The sequence below is a fragment of the Ornithorhynchus anatinus genome, chromosome 3 (assembly GCF_004115215.2).
Source record: "Ornithorhynchus anatinus isolate Pmale09 chromosome 3, mOrnAna1.pri.v4, whole genome shotgun sequence".
Classification (NCBI taxonomy): Eukaryota; Metazoa; Chordata; class Mammalia; order Monotremata; family Ornithorhynchidae; genus Ornithorhynchus; species Ornithorhynchus anatinus.
The window spans coordinates 85,128,898-85,152,170 of NC_041730.1; the positions used below are offsets into that span (position 1 = coordinate 85,128,898).

Consider the following 23,273-nt stretch of genomic DNA (forward strand, 5'->3'; position numbering starts at 1 on the left):
AAAATATGTCATTTTGTTCTCCCCGGGAAAGGAATTTTGTGTGGGTGAAAATAACTCTCTCCGAGAGAAAAGCAGGGAGAAGAGAGACGGAAGCTACTCAGGCTGACGGCACCAAGAAGATGTGGGAATAATTAGGAAAAAAAAACCCAATGCTCAGCAGGGGCCCGGTATTAAAAATTCGATTGTTTCTGGCCATTTCCCATCCTGGCTTCCTGGCTCACGGCCCAGAAGGGAAGTTCCCTTCCGCAATCTCTCCAGACTCGGGTCCGCCTTTCCCTTTAAAAAGGGAATCTGTGGATGCTCAGTCATATTTCCTATCCACCAGGTGGCTCGCATAAATTACGCTCATCACCCTTTGATCAGCCAGGGTGCGTGTAAGGCCATCCTGGGAGACCGACAGGCCTTCTGGGGAATTCTCTACCTCGGGGATTTTCATCCCGTTCCTTTGGGCACCCTCAGAAGCTTATTTTCTTCATGGGGGAGAAGAGAAGCCTAATAGCAGCAGGGCACACAGACTGATGCATAAGACGCAGCTGTATGCAAACGATTATGCTAATGACACCGGAGGAGGAGATGTCCTTGCAAATGGTAGTCCGGGACTTCCAAGTTGCCATTTATGTCTGTGTCGGTGAATGGAAAATTGAGGCACCCTGGCTCCGAGGGCCCCCGGAGCCAGAGCTATTAGGAAAATCACCCTCCCCCGTGAACGGGTAGCACTTCGATGCTATAAACTGCAACCTGCCAACCAAATGGCTCCCTAAATACACTAGTTTATTTATTTTGGGGGAAAGAAACATGTAAACAGAAACAGGAAGGCTTATGTCCCGGAATTCCCCGTGCTCCTGCTCGGGCTAGTGGGTGGGGTGGCGTGGGCTGAGCCGTCAGAGGACAACCGTCCTACCCGCAAGGTCTCCTAGGTAGGACTCACTGTGACCACAGGCCTCCTTCCCCCTCCTTGTCCTCAGCCACCACCAACCAGCAAATAACACTTGTAGAGCCCTTGGGGACCAGAAGGACCCCTGACCAGATCTGGGAGGATAAGGCTTTCTGGGGTGCGGTCTGTCAAGAGAAAGGGTCTTCTAGGTCATTTTTTTTTTCCCTGCAGGCTTTTTAACAGAGGCGGTTTCCTGAGACGTCACTTTCCCTAGATAAAAACACTAGAGAAAGTGTTCCTCCACTTCTCTAAGGAAAGAGTCTACCGGGGAAATCTCATACACTGAAAAATGCCACCACGATCCTGACGGTCAGTGGAGGTCCACTTCCCATTCTCCTGTCGTCTCCCCCTCTCTGGGTGATGGCCCTCTCTGCAGAGATTAACGCTGATGACCGGTGGGATCGTTCATATTCCAGGATTCCAGGACTCGCACATCAGGTGTATGGTGGAAACAGGATCGACAAATGAAAATTTGGGCGTCTAAAATGGCAGCTTCTCTGCCCAGCCCAGCCTGCACCCTCCCAACCTCCCCAGATCTCTGCAGAAGGGGTCCCAAGACGGGGGAGCAGAGCAGGCCGGCCGAGCTCTTTAACCCATTCCAGGCCTCGGGAAATGGAAAGTGACACGTGCTACCGTTTGCTTATGAGCAGGGTTTGCGGGTTTCTTGCTGCCGACAAAGCCATTTAACCCACAACCCAGCCCCCGAATCCCCAAGACCTCGAAAGCCTAAAGAAACCGATCCGAAGTCGTCGAAAGGATTTATTTTGCCGTACTACAGAACTGAGTCAATCCCAGAGGGCGAGGCCAGATTTCTGGGCACAAAAAGGTCTCCCTACTTTGAGAGGGGATGTGCTTTCCCCAGCACTCTGTATGTGGTCAGTGGCCCTGAGAAAAGCTGTGCTCAGCAGAGCCGGAAAAAAAAGTTAACATTTGCATCTCCTGATCTTCATCACACTCAACTTCAAAGAGAAACTGGTCAGGGCAGGAGCTTTTATATCTCAATGCCTATGCACGCTGACCTTGATTTACCGGGGCGGGGCGCGGGTTCCCAGGTTCCAAAGTGGCCACTTTTAGCACCTACTGCCAGCAGGGGCAAATATCTCCTAAAAATCCCACGGATTTAGGAGTATCCAAACACCCCAATTCCTCAAAACGGCTCTTCTTCTTTAATCCGACTGTCCTCGGACTCTTACAAAATGGCTGCTGCAAGGTGACCCAGCTGGAGTGACTAGCTCCTTCACCCCCTAGGCTGCAGCTTCTAGGAAATGAAGCGAATCGCGCAGTCTGGATGTGGGGAAAAAAATTGAAAAAAAGATTTCGCGACACGTCTGAGGTTCCCCGGAGACCGGAGGCCAGGCAAGGCGGGCTCCTTTCCGGCCGAGTCCTTAATTCACGCACCAGAGTCAGCCAGGCCGGTCAGCCCCTTCAACCCGACGACGGTGTGAACCCCAGCAGCTGCTCGATGGGCTTGTACCGCCATTCGTCAGCCTCCAGCTCTTCCACCAATCCGGCTAGCTTTTCCATCCGAGCGACCTGCTGATCTGGAAGAAGTGGAGCAGAGGAGATGCGACCTTTAATCGGCGCTGCAATGCCGGATCAATAAAATGAATAGATGCTTTGCAATAAGCGGTTCCCTCGATGCCCCAGTGGCTAAAAGAAGGCTTTAAACTCTGCCCCTCGATCCGATCGGTAGGGCAGTTTTATGAAAAGAAAACCCAGAGGGATTTTTGCTGAGCTTCACTTTGGCACGGGTGTTATTTGTTCCGCACTGATTTACGTGCCAGGCGCTGTGCTAAGCGCTGGGGGCAGATCCCACATAGGTGAAATGCCGTGGAGAGAAGCGATGTTCACCTCCCTCTTGGTCACTTTGAAGACTCCTGATTTCATCAGCCTTCTACAAGTCACAAGGCCTAGATGGTTATTGCGCTTTTTGCTCATCTGCAATCATGGGCCTATTAACCTTCAGGAATAAAACTCTCTATCTCTCCCTCTCTGCCCCTCTGAAGCACCCCCAAAGACAGGCTCGGTGACAGGGATTCTCGGCAGACAGCTACTTTTTGGGCTTATCCATGGAAAGATGAAAACATCCAATTCTCCTCTAGAAGCTGCAGAACTCAAAGGCTATAAAAGCCCTAACATCAAAGGCAAAAGGAGTTTCATTCCCTCCACAATCACTGCTTATCTCAAAATCTGTAAGGAAAAAGTCCACCGGGGAAAGCTCTTACACTGAAAAATGCCACCACGATCCTGACAGTCAGTGGAGGTCAAAAAAGATGAACTGCATCATGAATGACCCCACGGGTGGTAGAGCCCAGACCGATCCGATGCCATGCTTGAAATCATCACCATGGCAGGCGCTCAATAAACATCTGTGGAGGAGAATGGCAATTAAATATCCCAAGGGCATCACCTCACCACCAAGGGAGGACTGTGGGAATGGGTTGAAGGGGAGGAGGACCTGTAAAGAAGCAAGATAGTTCCATGATTTGTCTTTGAAATTCAAAGCCTCGCCATCCGCCGCTTCCTTCCCACAGCACAGAGCGGATACAAAATGCTCACTCCCTCATCCTCCTGTCATGATTTAAATCTCCATCTGGGGAATGCGTCGGTTCTTCCCGGGGTGCTTTCTTAAGAAATCCCCCATCATGCCTGCTACCACCCCAGCGTTCAGTACGGTGCCTGCCACGTAGTAAGCGCTTCAGATATACCCTAACTAGGGCACAGAGGCCCAGGACCAGTCAGCCGGGGCCAAGGCATTCAAGTGCTTACCGTGCTTCACCTGCTTCAGTGTGGACGCCACTTGATAGCTGAAAACGGATTCACACAGGAACCTCTCTGAGCCATCTGTAAACAGAAAAGAAAGAGGTTTGAATCTAGCCTAAGTGTTTTATGGCTTTTGATAAACTGAGTAAATGCTGCTGAAAACCATCTCTGGGTTTCGCATTCACCCGCAGAATGCAGTCGAAGCTGCTGGGCCTAGTGGGAAGAGCACGGGCCTGGAAGTCGGAAGGACCTGGGTTCTAATCCCGGATCCGCCACGTCCCTGCTACGGGACCTCGGGCAAGCCACTCAGCTTCTCTGTGGCGCAGTTCCCTCATCTGCAAAATGGAGGTGCGATGTCACTTAGACTGCGAGCCCCATGGAATCTGATTATCTCGTTATCTCTACTCCAGCGTTCAGGGCAGGGCTCGGCACAACAGTAAGCGCTTAACAGATACCCCAAATACATGTCCCCTCTCGAAGTCACACTTTTTTAAACACTTTCCCATGGGTGGCCAATGGAGTGCCTTCAGTTCGGAGCGGGTTGGATCGTCAAGCGACCAGGGCCTGGTCCCTTTCGGGGTGCTGGACTCTCCCCACAAGGGCTGCTTCTCTGACTGGCCACGGCACCGTCCGGAGTTTGGTCAAGACAAAATCAACAGGCCGGCCCGTAGCTCCCTTTTGCAAGGTAAGTTCTTTCTGCTGTCTTACCCTCCGTATAGACTTAACGTCTAGGATATGGATGGATTCGTTCCAAATCAGGTCCCGTGACCCGAGTCGCCACGGATTAACTCATCGCTTCGCAAAGGCTCTTGGGCTACGTAGGGCACAGAGGTGCCATGTCAAGCTCGATTCCCGGCAGAAAAACTGCTGCTGTTGATCTCGGAGATGACAGATGACATCATTCCAACCACCACAAAACACTGCGTTGGGAAATTTTATCCTTTAAACGCAAATTGCAACCTTGGTTTCCAAAGTGGGCCAAAACACTGCAATTTGGATGGCGATAAGGGAGTGGTGCAATGTCAGGATCCAGCTCCGTGTCAATGCCAAGAAACAGCACACACGCGGGGGGGACTGACTCACCCCTGAAGTCACCGCTGAAATCGATCCTGCCAAGCTACGACATTTGGTCGGCGATTGCGAAACGGCCGTGAGCATGTGTTACTCGCCGCCTGTTAGGGGTGACTGCCGAAGAACTCGGCCCCGGACACCAAGGGGAATACGACTCCAAAACGGAAAGCAGAAACCACTCGGGGCAGGTGTCTTACTGCAAAACTCCTGGGGGAATGGAGGTGGGAAGGTACAGATGCCCGGCGTTAGCTGGAGACAAACACTCACTGATCGATTCCAGGCCGCGCTCGGTCAGTCGGGTTTTATTCAACAGAGGGGCAGGGATTGTTCATTCGGGCCTGATGCTGGGCTGCGCGTAACGCGGATCCTTTCTGAAAATCGCCCAGGCAAGACTAGAAATGTCTGACTGCTCTATCGGATTGACTCCGCAACAAAGGGTGAAGAGCAGCGTGGCCTAGTGGAAAGACCACGGGCCTGGGAGTCAGAGAACCTGGGTTAATAATGATAATGGTATTTGTTAAACGCCTACTATATGTCAAGCACTGTTCTAAACGCCGAGGTAGCTATAAGCTAATCAAGTTGAACTCCGTCTAACCCGGAGCCGGATTCCAATCCCAGCTCCGCCGCTCGCCTGCTGTACGGCCTTGGGAAAGACCCTTCCCTTCTCCGTGCCTCAGTTACCACGTCTGTAAAATGGGGATTAAGATGCTGAGCCCTGTGTGAGACGGACCGTCTCCATCCTGTTTGTCTTATATGTACCCCGGAGCTTAGTACAGTGCCTGGCACATAGTAAGCGGTTAACAGACACCGTAAAAACAAAACCGAAGTTCCCAGAGGGAGGGGACAAAACAGACTGCAGAGGGTACATGAAATGTGAAAGGAAAAGCCCTTCTTGTGCTGCAAAAATTAGGGTGCGAGAAGCAAACTGAAACCAATCTCCCGCCCACACGCTATCCACTCGACCCACAATCGGACTTTCTCCGTATTTCGTTGGTTGCATCTGAAGTTCTCACAACCAGCGGGGTGTCAGAGAGTTAACCACTGAAACTGGGAACACTGTCCCGCTTCTATCACTCCACTGCTAGTTTTGGGGGGGACTTTTTTAGGCCAGGGCAAGTTGAGAGCCCCAAAAGGATAACCAAACCAATGGCTGGGTTGGCAAGGGGCACATCGAATGGCAGGTTGAGAAAACTCCCCAGGGTCTTGAAAGCATGGAGCTCATCTGATGGGCAGCTGTCACCCAGGGCGTCTTCCTCCTCTGACCCTGCTCTCAGCTGGCTACCTTGGGGTCCTTGAGGCTGAGAGCCTGTGGGGAGGGAGGGGGGGTCCAAAATGGCACCGGTCAACCAGGCACACGAAAATGACGTCAGGACTGCCGGGACGGTTCCAAAAACTTGGGACTTGTCTTGCTACCCCAACTAATAATAATAATAATAATGTTGGTATTTGTTAAGCGCTTACTATGTGCCGAGCACTGTTCTAAGCGCTGGGGTAGACATAGGGGAATCACACTAGGATTGATCTAGGATTGAACTAGGATCCGTGTCATACGCTTCTGTGACCCCGACAGATTTTTGACAGGTGTTTTCTTTTCAGAAAACGCAGACATAAGAACCTCTGGAAAATCTGGAACTGCCCAATCTAGGGTAGGGAAATAACTGTCCTCACCACACCACGGATGCATAGCTGTGAATATTTAACACTCAGGCTGTACTGTATGATAGCCTCTCGGGGTAAGCGATATTCCGGCATTCGTTATCCTACACATGCCCTTGTTTAAATGGCCCAATTATATCTCTGGGCAAAGTTTTATTTGGGGAAAGAGCTAAGCGTCGGGATTTAGGGGGCCTGCCCCCCAGAGGACTCGACCCAGGGTACTGATCTTCCCCTCGGGTTAATAGGGAGATACCGACTGCAAGGACTGATCCCTGCCCGGAGAGGGCACGGAAGCTCTCCCATTTACTCTTAATAATCCAGTCTACCGGGAGGCAATGCTGCAGGAAAGGCATTTATTCTGCTTGCCTGATGAGGAGTTTCAAAGGAAAAGGATTTAAAAATAATCCCCCTAAAAGGAGCATGAATACTATCACTACCTTTCACTCCCAGGGATCAAAAAAATTGGCTGATCTGCAATTTGGAGAAGGAATGTAGCCTAGCGGAAAGGACACGGGCCTGGGAGTCAGAGGACATGGGTCCTAAACTTGGCTCTGCCATCTGTCTGCTGTGTGGCTTTGGACAAGTCACTTAACCTCTCTGCGCTTCAGTTCCCTCATCCGTAAAGTGGGGATCGAGATCGTGAGCCCTATGTGGGTGATGGGCTGCGATCAACCCAATTATATCGTACCTCTTCTACTGTTTAGTGCCTAGCACATAGTGAGTGCCTAGCAAATACTGCATTAGTTGGAAAGAGCAGAGACCTGGGAGTCAGAGGACCTGGGTTCTAATCCCAACTCCGCCATTTGTCTTCTGTGTGACCTTGGGCAAGTCACTGCACTTCTCTGTGTCTCAGTTCCCTCATCTATAAAATGGGGACTGAGACTAGGAACCCTGTGTGGGACAGGAACCGTGCCCAATCTGATCATCTTGCATCGACCCAGTGCTAAGTATAATATCTGGCACATAGTAAGTACTTAAGAAATACAAATACATGTATACACACACACACACACACACACACACACACATATTAACTGATTAAGTGTGAAGTCCATCGCTACCTAGCTTCCTCAAATCGAATGCGCTCAGTACAGTGTTCTGCACACAGTAAGCGCTCAATCAATATGACTGAATGAATGAATGAGTACAATATTTGCACTGATTTTATCCCTGAAATTTGGCCGGAGAGGAGCCAGCCTGGAGCTTATCACCTCACATTTAGAAATTGTAAGCAGATCTTTTCTAGCACACCCAGTAGTAATACATCATCTTTCCTGTGAGGGGGCAAAGAAAGTTAGCAATGGAAAAAAAAAAATCAGTCAATTACACAAATGGAAAATCATAGCTTTCTCAGACAAGATGAGTGCTAATAGATTCATATAAAACCTAGCGCCCGACCACCGGAAATTAGATGATAACAAACCACTTAAATTTATATAGCACCTGCAATTAGAAGACCTTTCTTGGCCCACAATGTCACAAACCTGAGTTATCTTGGGCTGGATCTCCCTGGCGTGATAGGGTAAGGAAGAAATTTCACAGCCAAAGACCCTGGGAGCACTTGAGCTTTTTTCTTTTTGTACTGTTAGCTCATTACGGGCCGGGAGCGTGCCCCCTAATTCTGTTGTACTGTACTCTTACCAGCGCTTAGTACAGTGGTCTGCACACAGTAATGGCTCAATCAATACCATTGATTCTAAGTAGCCAGACAAGAGCTCTTTTGTCAGAGAACAGAGAGAATTTGGATTCACAAAGGCACATTTCCAAGGTTCACTGCAGAGAGTTAATTTTTATGTTTCGGGAGGACAAAGAGCTGAGTGAACATTGCTGGGATTTCAAAATGGCTTCCAGGAATTAGAGCTATTTCAACCAAGGGACACTGTATAAATCATCTTGGTGGCTTCGGGCAGGCAAAACCTAATCTGTTCTGCTCTGACAATTTTTTAGGATGTTGCAAGAAATACGGATTTGTCACTGTGGTTATCAGATGAAGCCTATAATCGCTTCGCTGGGATGTTTATTGCGTTTTGCTCTTTAAACACAACAGGAAGATGCTTTCCAAGTCACCATCCTTACCAACCCCCAATTAGGGGTGACTCTCTACCCCTAAAAACCCTTCATCTGCCAAACATGGCGAGAAGCTAATCATCTGTGGATTACCTCTAACACTAGGCCTCTAAACAGGTCATGGTCCAGTAACATCTTCCAGCTTTTCTCATGAGATTTTGTAGCAAAGTAAGGGAATTCTCCACAAATTGCAAACGGCAGAAATGTATCAGGGCCTAATCTGCCTTGTGATGTTACCAGTTCAATTATATTGTACTCTCCCAAGCGCTCAGTACGGTTCAGAGCAAGGGCCTGGGAGTCAGAAGGCCATGGTTCTGCTCTGCCACTTGTCTGCTGTGTGACCTTGGGCAGGTCACTTCACTTCTCTGTGCCTCGGTTACCTCGTCCGTAAAACGGGGATTGAGACGGTGAGCCCAAAGTGGGACCGGGACTGTGTCCACCCCCATTTGCTTGCATTCACCCCAGCAATTAGAACAGTGCCTGGCGCACAGTAAGTGCTTAACAAACACCATTAAAATCATTACCCTGCACAGAGTAAGGGCTCAATAAATACAATCGATCGATTGAGATTTTGGAACGAAACACATTTATCCTAGGCGAAATACGACAGCAGTCTTTTCCACGAAGTGTAACGGGCTGGGAGAAGAGTTGATGGGTAACTAATTTATCAAAACATTAATGTTCGCATTCAGCTCAGATAATGTTTCTTTCCCACCCTACCTGGAGTGGTACCCAAGTAAACGAAGCAGAGATGACATCTTACATTCATCATGTACTTCCCCAAAAGCCCAATACCACGCTGGGTACGCAGTGTGAGCACTCAATAAATACTGGGATGCTGATAATAGCTTCAAGGCTATAAAACTACGTAACTAATGAATTGAAGTTCTTTCTAGAACTGAAATGCAACATTGCCAAGTTCAAGCAGTCCCTTTCCTAATCATGAATATAGCCTCGTCTGTTTATGTGAGCGCTATTAGGCAATCTTCAATTTACGTGCCTCTAAGTTTTCAATTCAGTTTGAGAGTATGTTCTGCGGCAGGTAGGCTCCATTTATCTTAACTCTAATTGCTGTGCAAAGCACTGTACTATGGGATGGGAATCAGAGTAAAAACATTAACAACTACTGTACTTGTTAAGCGCTAACTCTGTGCTAAGCACTGTTCTAAGTGCTGAAGTAGATACAAGTTAACCAGGTTGGACCCAGTTCCTGTCCCTCAGGGGGCTCACAATCTAAGGAGGAGGGAGTAGGATCGATTCCCCATTTTACAGATGAGGTAACTGAGGCACAGAAGTTAGGTGCCTTGCCCAAGAGCACCCAGCAGTCACCCGGCAGAGTAGAGATTAGAACCCAGGTCCTCTGACTCCCTGGCCCATGCTCTTTCCATTAGGCCGTGCTAGGAAGGAGGTCATGGGTTCTAATCCCGGCTCAGCCGCTTGTCAGCTGTGTGACTTCGGGCAAGTCACTTAACTTCTCTGGGCCTCGGTTGCCTCATCTGTAAAATGGGGATTAAGACCGTGAGCCCCACGTGGGACCACCTGATCACCTTGTGTCCCCCCCGCCAGCGCTTAGAACAGTGCTTTGCACATAGTAAGCGCTTAATAAATGCCACCATTATTATTATTATACAAGGATAAGAATGAGACAGTGGCCCGAGCCTTCAAGGGGCTCACCATCGAAGAATCAGCCACTAGATTGCTGGCCCCTCGGAGGCGGTCACTCAGCCGATCGTACTTATTCAGAAGCCTCTACTAAGTGCTTGGGAGAGTATAATACCACCATAACAGACACAGTCCCTGTCAACGGCGAGCTTACAATCTAGAAGGCAGGGACTGTCTCTGTCATCTCTATTACGGTGCTCTACGTGCAGTAAGCACTCGCTAAATACCATTGATTGATTGAGGAGGGGGCAGTGGGGAGGAAGGTTGGCAAAGACCAAGGGAAACAGGGGAAAATGAAAAAGAGAAAAACACCATAAAAAGCCAGGGACAAGAATAAACACCACCGAAACCGACACTCTCTCCTCCCACTCCCTTCTGCGTCACCTTGCGTTGGATTTGCCCCCAGTCACCCCTCCCTCAGCCTCACGCCACTCAGACACCCAGCCGTAATTTATGTATTTCTATTAATGCCCGTCTCCCTCTCCAGACTGTCAGCTCCATGTTGGCAGGGAACGTGTCTACCGGCTCTGTTATATTGTACTTTCCCAAGAACTGAGTACGGGGTTCTGCACACAGCAAGTGCTCAATAAACAGGATTGATTGATTAGAAGTTAGAGGACATTGTGGTTAAAGGAGCAGCTTCCTGCTCCTCACCACCCTGACGGCATTATTTCGATTCCAACAGTCACGAAAGCCACAACCCGACAACCCCAACCCCAACGTTCTAAACTTGTCGTTATACTGTCCTCTCCCAAGCCCTTCGCACAGTGCTTTGCACACAGTAAGCCCTCAATAAGTACGATTGAAGGAATGAATGAATGCAAGCCTCACGGCTGCTGCTTCACCCTTCCCCTACCACGGTGCGGTGCGTAGCAAAACAGGGCCTGATGTCGTGGTGTCTACACCCTTTTTTTTTTCTTTTGATATGTTAAGCGCTTACTGTGTGTCGAGCACCGTTCTAAGCGCTGGGGCAGATACAGGACGATCAGCTTGGACACAGTCCCTGTCCCACATAAGGCTCGCGGGCTAAGTCAGGGGGAGGAGGACTGAATCCCTGTCTCACAGAGGAGGTAACTAAGGCACAGTGAAGTTCAGTGACTTGCCCAAGGGCACAGAGCAGGCAAGTTGTGGAGCTGACGCCCAGTTCCTTCGACTCCCTGGCCTACGCTCTTTTCGCCAGGTGACCCTGCTTCTCCACTGAGGCAGGTGGCAGGATTAAACGATCTTCTGGATAACTGCGGCCGAATCCCTCCCGGCAAGAGGTGTTCTTTGGGTCTTAATAGGCAGTGGGGTGGGCTGCACCGACGGAGCTCACTGGATAATTCAACAAAGAGAGCTTTAACCACACCAAGAGACTCTAAGCCACGTGCATTCCATTAGCAGGCAACCTAACATGAAATTGAAAAGCAGAACCTCACATCTCCTTCATCACTACCAGCATGTCTAGAGAGAGAGGGGTGGTGTGCTTTAGGATCAGTTGCTTCTACCAACCTTCTAAGCTATAAGCTTGTTGTGGGCAGGGAATGTGCCTGTTTATTATTATATTGTATTCATTCAGTAGTATTTATTGAGCGCTATGTGCAGAGCACTGTACTAAGCGCTTGGAATGTACAAATCGGCAACAGACAGAGTCCCCGTCCTTTGATGGGCTTATAGTCTAATCAGGGGAGACAGACAGACAAGAACAATGGCAATAAACAGATTCAAGGGGAAGAACATCTCATTACAACAACAGCAAATAATTGCTCAAGCGCTTAGTATAGTGCTCTGCACAAGATAAGCGCTCAATAAATATGACTAACCCCCCACCAACAGCTCCAGAAGAAACTCGACATTTCATTCCCCACAACTTACACAAATGACCCTTCCGTTCACTAGGTGCAACCTGAGAAATCTGTCGCTCCTTAATAGAAAGAAATGGTAAAAACAAAACAGAAGCCAATTTCCTAAGATTCAAATTCGACTTGACTTTTCACATTACGGAAGCAGAAAGAAATCCTCAAATAAGATATGAAATATAGCAATGTTGGAATTTCCAGCAAGCAGGTGAAAAATCAGATTGTTTGGAAATAAGATGGCTTTTATTTGCTAAGCGTTTACAGTACCAGGCACTGTACTAAAGCGCTGGGGTAGATGTAAGCTAATCAGGTTGGACACGATCTACATTCCACATAATAACAGTAATAATAATGATGGTATTTGTTAAGCGCTTACGATGTGCCAAGCACTGTTCTAAGCTCCGGGATAGATACAGAGTAATCGGGTTGTCCCACGTGAGGCTCACAGTTTTAATCCCCATTTTGCCAGTGAGGCAACTGAGGCACAGAGAGGTTAAGTGGCTTGCCGAAGGTCACACAGCAGACAAGTGGCGGATCCGGGATTAGAACCCACGCCTTCTGACTCCTAAGCCCGTGCTCTTTCCACTAAGCCACGCTGCTTCATATGGGGCTCATGGTCTTAAACCTCATTTTACAGATGAGGTAACTGAGGTCCAGGGAAGTGAAGCGACTTGCCCATGGTCATACGGCAGATGGTGGCAGAGCCAGGATTAGAACGCAGGTCCTTCTACTCCCGGGCCTGTGCTCCATCCACTCTGCCATGCTACTTCTCTGTAATCTGTGTCCAACATCTTGCCAGGTGGTTTGGGGTGGGCGTCCGCGATCCGTGAAAGGCCGGCTGCTTTTGGGGGGTCACGGGAGCAGGGGGCCCATAGGCTTTTCCCCGGCACCCATCCCGTCTCCTGGATCGATCCAGCCATGAAAAGTCATTGCCGGGACCCTGTCTAGACACCAGCACAACCACTCCTGAACCAGACCCCAAGACAGAGGGATTCTCTTCCACGGTCTCCAACGATGCTGATAAAAATTAATGAATTCTGGACTCAGCTCCTTGCTTCCTTGTCCAGCACCTACAGGACTTTACTTTCCACAGGGTTTCATTTTTCTTACCTCAAAGAGGGCCCCAAGAAACATGGTTTTTCACACCAACCCAACGGGTATGAAATTTTCTAAGAAGGAAGGACTCACTCGGAAGGCCAAGACCCAACTCAGAGGTGGCCTAGTGCTGTTCTGCGGGGGGTATGGAAAATGGACCGGTGACCACTTTGAGCCCCACTCCCTCATCCGACAAAGCGTGCTCCTGTCCGGTTACCTTCTAACATTTCTCCAGCTCCCTTTGGGTAGGTGAACAGGGCTTTCCGAGGGGGGGCAAGGTCCGAGACGCTGAAGCCGGACCCCGTGACGGAACTTCCGCTGACCCCTCCCGCTGAGGAAGAGGATGAAGAGGCGGCCATTTCCTCTCTAGTTGAATCTGAAGGCAAAACAGAAAGACAAACGACAGTCGGGAAGGTATCTAGGGGACACCCTCACAGTCCAGGATCATAAGTCTCAGCCTGGAAGTGAAAAGGGTAACTAAGCTCTAGGGCAGATGCAAGATATCAGTATATTCTCCCAAGCACTTAGTACCGTGCTGCGCACAGAGTAAGCGCTCAAGACCACTGAAGATGACAGTCGGGTCGGAGACAGACCCCGTCCCACACGGGACTCCCAGCCTAAGGGCAAACAGGTATTTTATTCCTATTCATTCAACAGTATTTACTGAGCCCTTACTATGTGCACAGCACTGTACTAAGCGCTTGGAATGTACAATTCGGCAACAGATAGAGACAATCCCTGCCCACTGACGGGCTCACAGTCTTACAGAGAAGAGACGGAGACCCAGAGACGTTACGTATCTTGCCCGAGATCACACGGCACGCGAGTGGGAGAGCTGGGGTTAGAACCCAGGTCCGTGCTCTTTCCATTAGACGCCGCCGCTCCTCTAACTTCGTGAGAGCCGGCTTCCTTCACCCAATCGAGTGAGGCTCGGTAACGGCGAGAGAGGTGCTTTTACAGGTACTGTGGAGAGATCACTGGAACAATCTGATGACTTAACCGTGGGGCTAAACCAACAGTCACGCCTCGGCGAACAACTTCTCTGTGAAGAAGGCATTCACGCCAAAAGGGTCCTTATGTTGCTTTCTAAGGAAAGCTGCTGTCTACCAAATGTCTGTCGGTTCTCACTCACTCCCATATCAAGGGACCCACGGGGGAATCGTATGTTTCATCTGACAGGTTTGCACACACTTCACTGCAACGAGTTCCCCAACTCAGCACCTGGGGGCGTCCCAATCTCAAATGACAAAAAAATAAAATTTTAAAAAAGGCACCAGCCGAAACCCCTGGAAGACGGAGCATTCGAAGAGGTCTCGGATTATGCCGGCCTGTGGTACCCTGACTCTTGAAAAATGCAGCGTCCTAATGCCAGTGAAGGAAGAGCCTTTTTGGGAACCCTATGCTGTTCAATATGCTCACAGACACAGACTCAATTTTTTTGGCCAAAAGCCCTTCAGCTGAATGACCCTGAACAAAAAGTTCTCTTTGAAATACAAGTTTTTAACGCACATAATTTATTTTGGGGAGGGAGCCGGTTCTGGAAAAGGTTTGCAAGAGTCCGATTAAGCGTTACTTAAAGGGATAGGTAGCTCACCGAAGGGCAAAATTGAGGGCTGTTTTGCAAAAAATGCCAAGCAAAGCATCGAGATATACCAGAGGGTTCTTAAATTCTGCTCTGCTTCCTCAGAGTTTGTGATGACATTTTTTAGGCCATTAAAGATGCAGAGCTTGGTTTCAAGTTCAGCTATGTGAGAAATATTGAAATATCACTTCACTCCACAGAAACCGCCCCCTCAAAGGTCACGAACGTTCTCCTTCTTGACAAATCCAACGGCTTCTATTCTACCCTAATCCTCCCTCGACCTCCCAGCTGCCTTGGACCCTGTCGACCAATCCCTTCACCTGGAAACATTATCCAACCTCGGCTTCGCCGATATTGTCCTCTCCCGGTTCTCTTCCTATCCCTGTAGCTCACTCTCAGGTTCCTCCTGTGTTTCCCACCCCCCCAACTATGGGGGGGGGGGGTCCTTCAAAGTTCAGTTCTGGGTCCCCTTCTATTCCTCCATGTACACCCACTCTCTTGGAGAATACATTCGCTCACTTGACTTTAACCACCACCTCTTTAAGGATGATTCCCAAATCTCCAGCCCTCATCTCTCTCCTTCTCTGCAGTCTCGCATCTCCTCCTGCCTTCGAGACAGGTGTCCCGCCCCACACTTCAAACTTAACACGTCTACAACAGAACTCCTTATCTTCCCACCCAAACTCTGTCCTCCCCCGACTTTCCCATCACTGTAGACGGCACCACCGTCCTTCCTGTCTCACAAGTCCCTAACCTTGGCGTTACCCTCAACTCCTCTCATTCAACCCACATATTGAATCTGCTGGTTTGACCTTCTCGACATTACTAAAATCAGCTTTTTCCTCTCCATCCAAACTGCTTCCACTGCCGTGTCAGCCTCCTTGCTGATCTCCTGTCTCTCCCCACTCCAGTCCATACCCCGCTGCCTGGGTCATTTTTCTACAAAAACATTCAGGCCACATTTCCCCACTCCTCAAGAGCCTCCAGAGGCTGCCCACCCACCTCTGCATTAAACAGACCTCACCGTCAGCTTCCAAGCGCTCCATCACCTCGACCCCTCCAACTCACCTCGCTACTCTCCTACTACAACCCAGCCCACACATTTGGTCCCTCTAATGCCAACCTACTCACTGTACTTCGACGTCGTCTTGTCTCGCCGCCGACCTCCCTCTCGCCCATGTCCTGTCTCTGTTCTGGAACGCCCTCCCTCCTCATATCTGACAGACGATGACTCTCCCCCACTTCAGAGCCTTATTGAAGGCACATCTCCTCCAAGAGGCCTTCCCTGATTAAGCCTTCTTTTCCTTTTCTTCCACTCCCTTTTGCGTTGCCCTGACTTGCTCCCTTTATTCATCTCCCTTCCCATCGCCACAGTGCTTATGTACCTCTACTTTTATTTATTTGTATTCACCTCTCCCCCTCTCAACTGTAAGCTCAGTGTGGGCAAGGAACGTGTCTGTTATACTGCTATAGTGTACCCTCCCAAGTGCTTAGTACAGTGCTCTACCCATAGTAAGTGCTCAGTAAATCCAACTGACTGTGTGTCAAGCACTGTTTTAAGCACTGGGGAAGGTACAGGTTAATCAGGTTAGACACAGTCCCTGTCCCGCCTGGGGCTCACAGTCTAAGTCGGAGAGAGAACAGGTATCGAATCCCCATTTTACAGTTGAGTTGCCCAAAGTCACAGAGCAACCAACTGGTAGAGCCAGAGAACCGAGGTCCTCTGACGCCCAGGCCATCACTCCTTCCACTAGAATCAATCAAAAAATATATACTGAGCATCTCCTGAGTACAGAACACTCTATTAAGCATTCAAAGATCTTACTACCAGGAGAGAAAAGGCCCTAGCGTGAGACTGGGAGACAGGAGGCCTGTGTTCTACAGACAGCAATTCCACTGACTTGCTGTGTGACTCTGGTCAAGTCGCTTAATCTCTCTGGGTCTCAGTTCTCTCATCTGTAGAATAAGGATAAGATAGAATATAAACCTTTACGGATAAGTTTGTAGCTACCCCAGGTTTAGCCTGGTAGATAAATGATATCATGATAACAGAAGAAAGAAACAGGGATACATAATTATGCTAGTGCTTAAATATTAGATAACAAAGGTCCATAAGTGCTGTGGGAAACTGTGAATGAACAAGGGCTCGAGTGACAATTTGGGAGAAGATAAGACATTAATCACAGAAGCCTTCCTGATTTGAAGGGGAGAGAGTTCCCGGATGGGGAGGAGCATGGTCGAGGAGCAGCAGCATGGCCTAGTGCTTAATAGATGGGGAAGCAGTGTGGCCTAGTGGATAGAGCCTGGGAGTCGGATGACCTGGGTTCTAATCCCAGCTCCACCAATTGTCTCCTGTGTGACCACGGGCAAGTCGCTTAATTTCTAATCCTGTCTCCACCATTTGATTGCTGCGTGACCTTGGGAAGATCACTTCAATTCCCTGGGACTCAGTTATCTCATCTGTAAAGTGGGGATTAAGACTGTGAGCCCCATGTGGGACATGGACTGTGTCCAACCTCATTATCTTGTATCTTCTACCCCACCGCTTAGTGCAGTGCCTGATATTTAATTCCAAAAAAGGGGACAAAAACAAAGAAAGAAAAAAGAACATGAAAAGAGGGAAGGGGTGAAAGAGGCACAGTAAATAGGTTGGCTTGAGGGGGCAAAGAGTGTGCGATAGAATGTACTGGGAAAAGAGGGTGCTGAGAAGGAGGGAGAAGGCTGACTGAGTGACATAATACTATTTGTTAAGCGCTATTTGTCAAGCACTGGGGTGAGATACAAGCTAACCAGGTTGGACACAGTCCCCGTCCCACATAGGGCTCACGGTCTTAATCCCCACTTTATAGATGAGGTAACTGAGGCCCAGAGAAGTTAAGTGACTTGCCCAAGGTCACACAGCAGACAACTGGCCGAACCGGGACTAAAACTCAGGTCCTTCTGCCTCCCAGGCCTGTGCTCTAACCATTAGGCTGTGCTGCTTCCCCAATAGCTAGCTAATGGCTGCCTGATACGAAGGACCTGGTAACCACTGGAAGCTTTTTGAGGACTGGGGTATGCTTTAGGAAAATGATGTGGAATTTATCACAAAGAAGCCAGGTTGAATTAGGTGACTCTCTCTTCAGACAGCTAGAGAAGTACGTCTTTATAGGCCCGCGGATTAATAATAATGTTGGCATTTGTTAAGGGTTTACTATGGGCAGGGTACTGTTCTAAGCGCTGGGGGAGATACAGGGTAATCACGTTGTCCCACGTGAGGCTCCCAGTCTTAATACCCATTTTACAGATGAGGGAACTGAGGCACGGAGAAGTTAAGTGACTTGCCCACAGTCACACAGCTGATAAGTGGCAAAGCCGGGATTCGAACGATGACCTCTGACTCCCAAGCCTGGGCTCTTGCCCGGGCTCTTTCCACTGAACCACGCCGCTTCTTAGTTCCGAAGCGTCGACTGAAATGCCACTTAGAACCTGCTTGCTAGTGGCCTGGCTTTCTGTGAGATTTGGACCCGATGAACATCAACGAACTTTCACTGCCTACAACATAAATGATTTCCCGCTTCTTATTCCCTGGCTGGGTCTGACCGATACCCTGAATTTTTATGACACCTTTCCTCTGAGCACTTCCATGCTTTGTATTTGCTTGTGGGATGGGAAAGGGATTGATGTATTTTCCCATATTCACAGAAGGGAAATCGTCCTGTGACAGAAAAGTTCCCTGACTGATGCATTTTCCGTAAGCTTTTGTCACTGTGTACAAGATAATGTACTGTGATGGTGTGTACACTCTACAAGCATTAATAATAATGTTGGTATTTGTTAAGCACTTACTCTCTGCGGAGCACTGTTCTAAGCGATGAGGTAAATACAGGGTAATCAGGTTGTCCCGCTTGGGGCTCACAGCCTTAAGAAATCCATTTCCTCTGTAACTAAAGATCCTCTCTCAATTTAGGTAAAGAACAATACTATTTATTAAGCACTTACTACCTGCCAAGCACTAAACTAAGCGCTAGACACTAGAAAAAAAGATTGGGCACAGTATTAGTTCCAGCTGGGATTGCCAGTTTCAGGAAACTGCAGTAAATAGAAGTGACTTGACAAAGGCCACTTGTAGGTGTAATTTGAACTTAGACTTTCCAATTTCCGGGCCCTAGTCTATTAGGCCACCCCTCTGGCTTCTCTAGGGTCCATACTGGGCTTAATTTAAATCATAATAATAGTGTTTGTTAAGCGCTGGCTCAGTGGAAAGAGCCTGGGCTTCGGAGTCAGAGTCATGAGTTTGACTCCCGGCTCTGCCACTTGTCAGCTATGTGACTGTGGGCAAGTCACTTCACTTCTCTGGGCCTCAGTTACCTCATCTGTAAAATGGGGATTTACTGTGAGCCTCACGTGGGACGACCTGATTACCCTGTATTTCCCCCAGCGCTTAGAACAGTGCTCTGTACATTGTAAGCGCTTAACAAATACCAACATTATTAAGCACTGTTGTAAGCCCCGGAGTAGATACAAGCTGATCAGGTTGGACACAGTACCTGACCCACATGGGGTTCACAGTCTGAACCCCCATTTTACAGATGAGGTAATATCCAGGGCCCAGAAAATAATAATAACGTTATCTGTTAGGCGCTTACTATGTGCCAAGCACTGTTCTAAGTGCCAGGGTATATACAGCACTTAGAACAGTGCTGACACATACGTGACCTTGGGCAAATCACTTTGCTTCTCTGGGCCTCAGTGACCTCATCTGGAAAATGGGGATGAAGACTGTGAGCCCTACACGGGACAACCTGATTACCTTGTATCTACCTTACTGCTACAGGCTCTCGTTATATCCCGGCTAGACTACTGTGTCAGTCTTCTCTCTGATCTCCCTTCCTCCTCTCTCGCCCCGCTCCAGTCTATTCTTCACTCCGCTGCCTGGTTCATCTTCCCGCAGAAACGGTCTGGGCCTGTCACTCCCCTTCTTAAACACCTCCAGTGGTTGCCTGTCGACCTCCGTTCCAAACAAAAACTCCTCACTCTAGGCTTCGAGGCTCTCCATCACCTCGCCCCTTCCTACCTCTCCTCCCTTCTCTCTTTCTACCGCCCACACCGCACGCTCCGCTCCTCCACCGCCCACCTCCTCACCGTCCCTCGGTCTCGCCTATCCCGCCGTCGACCCCTGGGCCACGTCCTCCCGCGGTCCCGGAACGCCCTCCCTCCTCACCTCCGCCAAACTGATTCTCTTTCCCTCTTCAAAACCCTACTTAAAACTCACCTCCTCCAAGAGGCCTTTCCACACTGAGCTCCCCTTCTCCCTCTACTCCTTCTACCACCCCCCCTCACCTCTCCGCAGCTTAACCCTCTTTTCCCCCCATCTCCCTCTGCTCCTCCCCCTCTCCCTTCCCCTCCCCTCAGCACTGTACTCGTCCGCTCAACTGTATATATTTTCATCACCCTATTTATTTTGTTAATGAAATGTACATCGCCTTGATTCTATTTAGTTGCCACTGTTTTTATGAGATGTTCTTCCCCTTGACTCTATTTATTGCCTTTGTTCTCGTCTGTCCGTCTCCCCCGATTAGACTGTAAGCCCGTCAAAGGGCAGGAACTGTCTCTATCTGTTGCCAACTTGTTCATTCCAAGCGCTTAGTACAGTGCTCTGCACATAGGAAGCGCTCAATAAATACTATTGAATGAATGAATACCCCAAAGCTTAGAACAGTGCTTGGCACATATGTGACCTTGGGCAGTCACTTTGCTTCTCTGTACCTCAGTTACCTCATCTGGAAAATGGGGATGAAAACTGTGAGCCACACGTGGGACAACCTGATCACCTTGTAACCCCTAGCGCTTAGAACAGTGCTTGGCACATGGTAAGCGCTTAACAAACACCAACGTGATTATTACTTAACTTCTCGGTGCCTCAGTTCCCTCATCTGTAAATGGGGATGACGACTGTGAGCCTCATGTGGGACAACCTGATGACCCTGGATCTCCCCCAGCGCTTAGAACAGTGCACTGCACATAGTAAGCACTTAACAAATACCAAAATTATTATTATAGTAAGCACTTAAATACCAACATTATTATTATTAAACTTCTCTGTGCCTCAGTTACCTTATCTGGAAAATGGAGAAGAAAACCGTGCGCCCCTCGTGGGACAACCTGATCACCTCGTATCCCCCAGCGCTTAGAGCGGTGCTTGGCACCCAGTAAGCGCTTAACAAATACCAACTTCATTATTATTATTACCTAACTTCTCTGTGCCTCAGTGACCTCATCTGGAAAATGGGGATGAAGACTGGGAGCCTCACGAGGGACAACCTGATGACCCTGTATCTCCCTCAGCGCTTAGAACAGTGCTCTGCACATAGTAAGCGCTTAACAAATACCAACATTATTATTACCAAATGGGGATGAGGACTGTAAGCCTCATGTGGGACAACCTGATGACCCTGTACCTCTCCCAGCGCTTAGAACAGTGCTCTGCACATAGTAAGCGCTTAACAAACACCTCCATTGTATTTTCTAGCAGAGGGCAGGCCTGATGGGGGGAGGAGAGGGAGGCAAGTCTCTGGCGCATGCGCCGTGGTGGCGCTACCGCGCGCGCCCGCCCGAGGAGCCGCCTCCCTCGCCGCGCATGCGCGCCCGCCCGAAGAGCCACCTCCCCCGCCGCGCATGCGCGCCCCGGCCGGAGGCGCCACCTCCCTCGCCGCCGATCTCCCGCCTTTCGGGCCACCCCCGCTCCGGCCGGGCTCTTCGGTTCTCCGCCTCTGAGGCCCGAGTAAGGCCGCCTCTCCCGCAGTCCTCGCCATCGGCCTCCCGTCCCGTCGGCGGGCCACTCACCTCGGTCGCGCTCGGTCGGGCGGCGCCTCCCCCGAAGGCTGCCCAGCCGGGCGGCGGCGGGCGCATGCGCACTCAGCGGCGGCGCGCGCGCGCGCGGCGGGAAAAGCAGGGGCGCGTGCGCGGCGGGAGAGCCAAGGTTGCGCGCGCGGAGGCGTCTGGGTAATCCCCCTTCATTCATTCATTCAATTGTATTTGTGGAGCGCTTACTATGGGCAGAGCACTGTGCTGAGCGCTTGGAATGGACAAATGGGCAACAGATAGAGATAGTCCCTGCCCATTGACGGGCTCACAGTCTCGGTGGAAAGAGCTTGGGAGTCAGAGGTCATGGGTTCGACTCCCGGCTCTGCCCCTTGTCAGCTGTGTGACTCTGGGCAAGTCACTTCACTTCTCTGGGCCTCAGTTCCCTCATCTGTAAAATGGGGATTAACTGTGAGCCTCATGTGGGACGACCAGATTATCCTGTATCTCCCCCAGCGCTTAGAACAGTGCTCTGCACAGAGTAAGCGCTTAACAGTTACCAACATTATTAATCCCCCTCACCCAGCTCAGGCCTTGGCCTTCCTCCCCCTTCCTCTTCCCTTCCTCCAGATTTTGTTTTTGGATTTTGTTTTTTCCTCCCTCCCATTCATTCCTATCTGGAAAATGGGGATGAAGACTGTCAGCCCCATGTGGGACAACCCCATTAGACCGTGAGCCCGTCATTGGGCAGGGATGGTCTCTAGCTGGTGCCGTATTGGCCATGCCAAGCGCTTAGGACAGGGCTCTGCACATAGTAAGCGCTCAATAAATATTATTGAATGAATGAATAGTAAGCGCTCAATCAATACTAATGAATGAATGAATGAATGGTTACTCTCTCTCTACCCCAGTGCTTAGAACAGTACCTAATAATAATAATAATAATGTTGGTATTTGTTAAGTGCTTACTATGTGCCGAGCACTGTTCTAAGCGCCGGGGTAGACATAGGGGAATCAGGTTGTCCCACGTGGGGCTCACAGTCTTAATCCCCATTTTACAGATGAGGGAACTGAGGCACAGAGAAGTTAAGTGACTTGCCCTCAGTCACACAGCCAATAAGTGGCAGAGCTGGGATTCGAACTCATGAGCCCTGACTCCAAAGCCCATGCTCTTTCCACTGAGCCACGCTACTTCTCCAAGCTACCTCACACATCATGATGTGCTACCTCACACATCATAAGTGCTTAACAAACAAGAAAGATACCAGTTAATCAGATTGGACACAATCATTGTGGTATTTAAGTGCTTTAATAATAATTGAGGTGCTTGTTAAGTGCTTACTATGTGCCAGGCACTGTACTAAGCGCTGGGGTGGACGCGAGGCATTCGGGTTGGACGCCGTCTCTGTCCTGTGTGGGGCTCACAGTCTTCATTCCCATTTTACAGATGAGGTAACTGAGGCACAGGGACGTGAAGTGACTTGCCCAAGGCCGCACAGCCGATGAGTGGCGGAGCCAGAATTAGAACCCGTGAACTTCTTGGGACTCCCAGGCCTGGGCTCTAGCCACTAGGCTAAGCTGCTTCCAGTAATCAGAGTGGACACAGTCCCCGTCCCCTATTGATTCATTCATTGAGCGCTTGCCGTGTGTAGCGTTCTGTACTAAGCCCTGGGGAGAGTACGACAATAAACAGACACATTCCCTGCCCACAGTGAGCTTACAGTCTTGAGGGAGGGAAGACACACAGGGCTCACAGTTTTAAATACTATTTTACAGATGAGTTAACTGAGGCACAAAGCAACTAAGTGACTTTAAAGCTAAA

General features: G+C 49.6%; 2 protein-coding genes across 2 annotated transcripts in view; one reads left to right on the forward strand and one right to left on the reverse strand.

Moving 5' to 3' along the window:
- Positions 1-1,679: 1,679 nt before the first annotated feature.
- On the reverse strand, positions 1,680-21,573 carry ANAPC16 (anaphase promoting complex subunit 16). Its single transcript, XM_029059117.2, has 4 exons — positions 21,494-21,573; positions 13,304-13,462; positions 3,704-3,778; positions 1,680-2,475 (listed from the first exon to the last, which is right to left on the reverse strand). The coding sequence occupies exons 2-4, from the start codon at positions 13,443-13,445 to the stop codon at positions 2,360-2,362; spliced, it is 333 nt and encodes a 110-aa protein (XP_028914950.1). The 5' UTR covers positions 13,446-13,462; positions 21,494-21,573; the 3' UTR covers positions 1,680-2,359.
- ASCC1 (activating signal cointegrator 1 complex subunit 1) overlaps positions 21,324-23,273 on the forward strand; it is a 72,812-nt gene continuing 70,862 nt past the window's right edge. The window contains exon 1 of the mRNA XM_001509366.3: positions 21,324-21,431. The gene's annotated coding sequence lies outside the window, so the exon portion shown is untranslated. The remainder of the gene's footprint in view (positions 21,432-23,273) is intronic.

Excerpts from the sequence above, each read along its gene's own strand:
- ANAPC16 (XM_029059117.2), bottom strand. The coding sequence starts at position 13,445 with ATGGCCGCCTCTTCATCCTCTTCCTCAGCGGGAGGGGTCAGCGGAAGT. Across the intron at positions 3,779-13,303 it reads AGCTGGAGAAATGTTAGAAG|ATGGCTCAGAGAGGTTCCTG; the intron begins GTAACCGGACAG and ends TTCTGTTTACAG. Across the intron at positions 2,476-3,703 it reads ACTGAAGCAGGTGAAGCACG|ATCAGCAGGTCGCTCGGATG; the intron begins GTAAGCACTTGA and ends CACTTCTTCCAG.